The sequence below is a fragment of the Eimeria tenella genome, genomic scaffold (genome assembly GCF_000499545.2).
Source record: "Eimeria tenella Houghton genomic scaffold, Eth_scaff4312, whole genome shotgun sequence".
Taxonomy (NCBI): domain Eukaryota; phylum Apicomplexa; class Conoidasida; order Eucoccidiorida; family Eimeriidae; genus Eimeria; species Eimeria tenella.
Window position 1 is genome coordinate 1 of NW_013545232.1, and position 1,419 is coordinate 1,419.

The window sequence follows — 1,419 nt, forward strand, 5'->3', positions numbered from 1 at the left end:
AGGGTTTAGGGTTTAGGGTTTAGGGTTTAGGGTTTAGGGTTTAGGGTTTGGGGTTTGGGGGCTGGGGTTGGGGTTGAGGCGAGGGGTGCGGGGTTGGGGCCTGTGGTTTTAGCTGCTGCTTGGGGAGGTGCAGCGCGTGCTGCTGGGGCCGCCTGATCGGTTTGCTGCTGCTGTTGCTGTTGCTGCTGCTGCTGCTGCTGCTTCGCATGCTGCAGCGGCCGTGGGTGCCGTTGTTTCAGCTGCTGCTGCTGCTGCGTTTAGTGCTGATGCATTATTTGTTGCTGTTGCTCGCGGCGCGCCGTTGCTGCTGCTGCATTTGCCGCTGCTGCTGCATGTGCTGCTGCTGCTGCACTTGCTGCTGCTGCTGCTGCTGCAGGGGAGCAGCAGCAGCAGTTATTGTTTACGACACAACAAGCCGCGAGTCCTTCGAGGGGGCGAAGTCTTGGGTGGCAGAGCTGCAGGCAATCAGCGACCAGTCTTCCCTCGTCATGGGTCAGCTAGGGTTTAGGGTTTAGGGTTTAGGGTTTAGAGGCTAGGGTTTAGGGTTTTCTCTCAGGCGTTGCTAGGGGCGGGGCGTTGGACCTGGCGCTCAAACTTGAGAGCTAAGGGTTTCCACTCTAGTTTGCACTTTAGGGTTTAGGGTTTAGGGTTTAGGGTTTAGTGTGAGTTTTGTGGGGCCGGCTCGCAGCTCTGGCAGGAAACAAAATCGACTTGTCTGCTGAGAGGGCTGTGAAGACCCAAGTCAGTCCATTTAGGGTTTAGGGTTTAGGGTTTGGTGGGAATTGTGAGTGCTGGGGCCGCTGCAGCAGGCTCTGCTGCTCCTGCTGCTGCTTTTAGCACTTTTGTTGCTGCTGCTGTGCTGCTGCAGTGGCTGGTGTGCTTGCTGCTGTTGTTGTGCTTGCTGCTGCTGCTGCTGCTGCTAATGATGCTGCTGTCGCTGCAATGCCTGTCGCTGCCGCTGCTGCTGTTGCTGCATTGCTGCTGCTGCTGCCGCACTGCCTGCTGCTGCTGCTGCTGCACTGCCTGCTGCTGCACTGCCTGCTGCTGCTGCTGCTGCTGCTGCACTGCAACAGGAGGCTCAGCAATATGCTGAAGAGAAGGGAATATTCTTTATTGAAACTTCAGCAAAAACTGGACAAAACGTAAATGAGCTCTTCTACGAAATCGGTAGGTCATCAGGTGTACGTACACCTCAGCTAAACCCTCCTTCAGGTGTACACCTCAACTAAACCCTCAACTAAACCCTAGTTGAGGTGTACATACACCTCAGATAAACCCTAGTTGCGCTAACCTAGAGGCTTTAGTTGGAGTGTCTGTACACCTGAGCTGCTTTTTCTTTTGCTTCTGCGTGTCGCTGACCTCCACTCTCGCTGCTGCTGCTGCTGCTGTTGTTGCTGCTGCTGCTGCTGCTGCTGGACC

At 55.5% G+C, this 1,419-nt stretch overlaps 1 protein-coding gene across 1 annotated transcript; it reads left to right on the forward strand.

Moving 5' to 3' along the window:
* Positions 1 to 488: 488 nt before the first annotated feature.
* On the forward strand, positions 489 to 1,167 carry ETH_00036560 (uncharacterized protein; the record flags this gene model as incomplete). The annotated part of the gene is made up of 3 exons (XM_013380009.1): positions 489 to 492; positions 689 to 741; positions 1,074 to 1,167. Coding segments are annotated over 3 exons (151 nt in total), but the record flags the coding sequence as incomplete, so codon positions are not given.
* Positions 1,168 to 1,419: the final 252 nt, after the last annotated feature.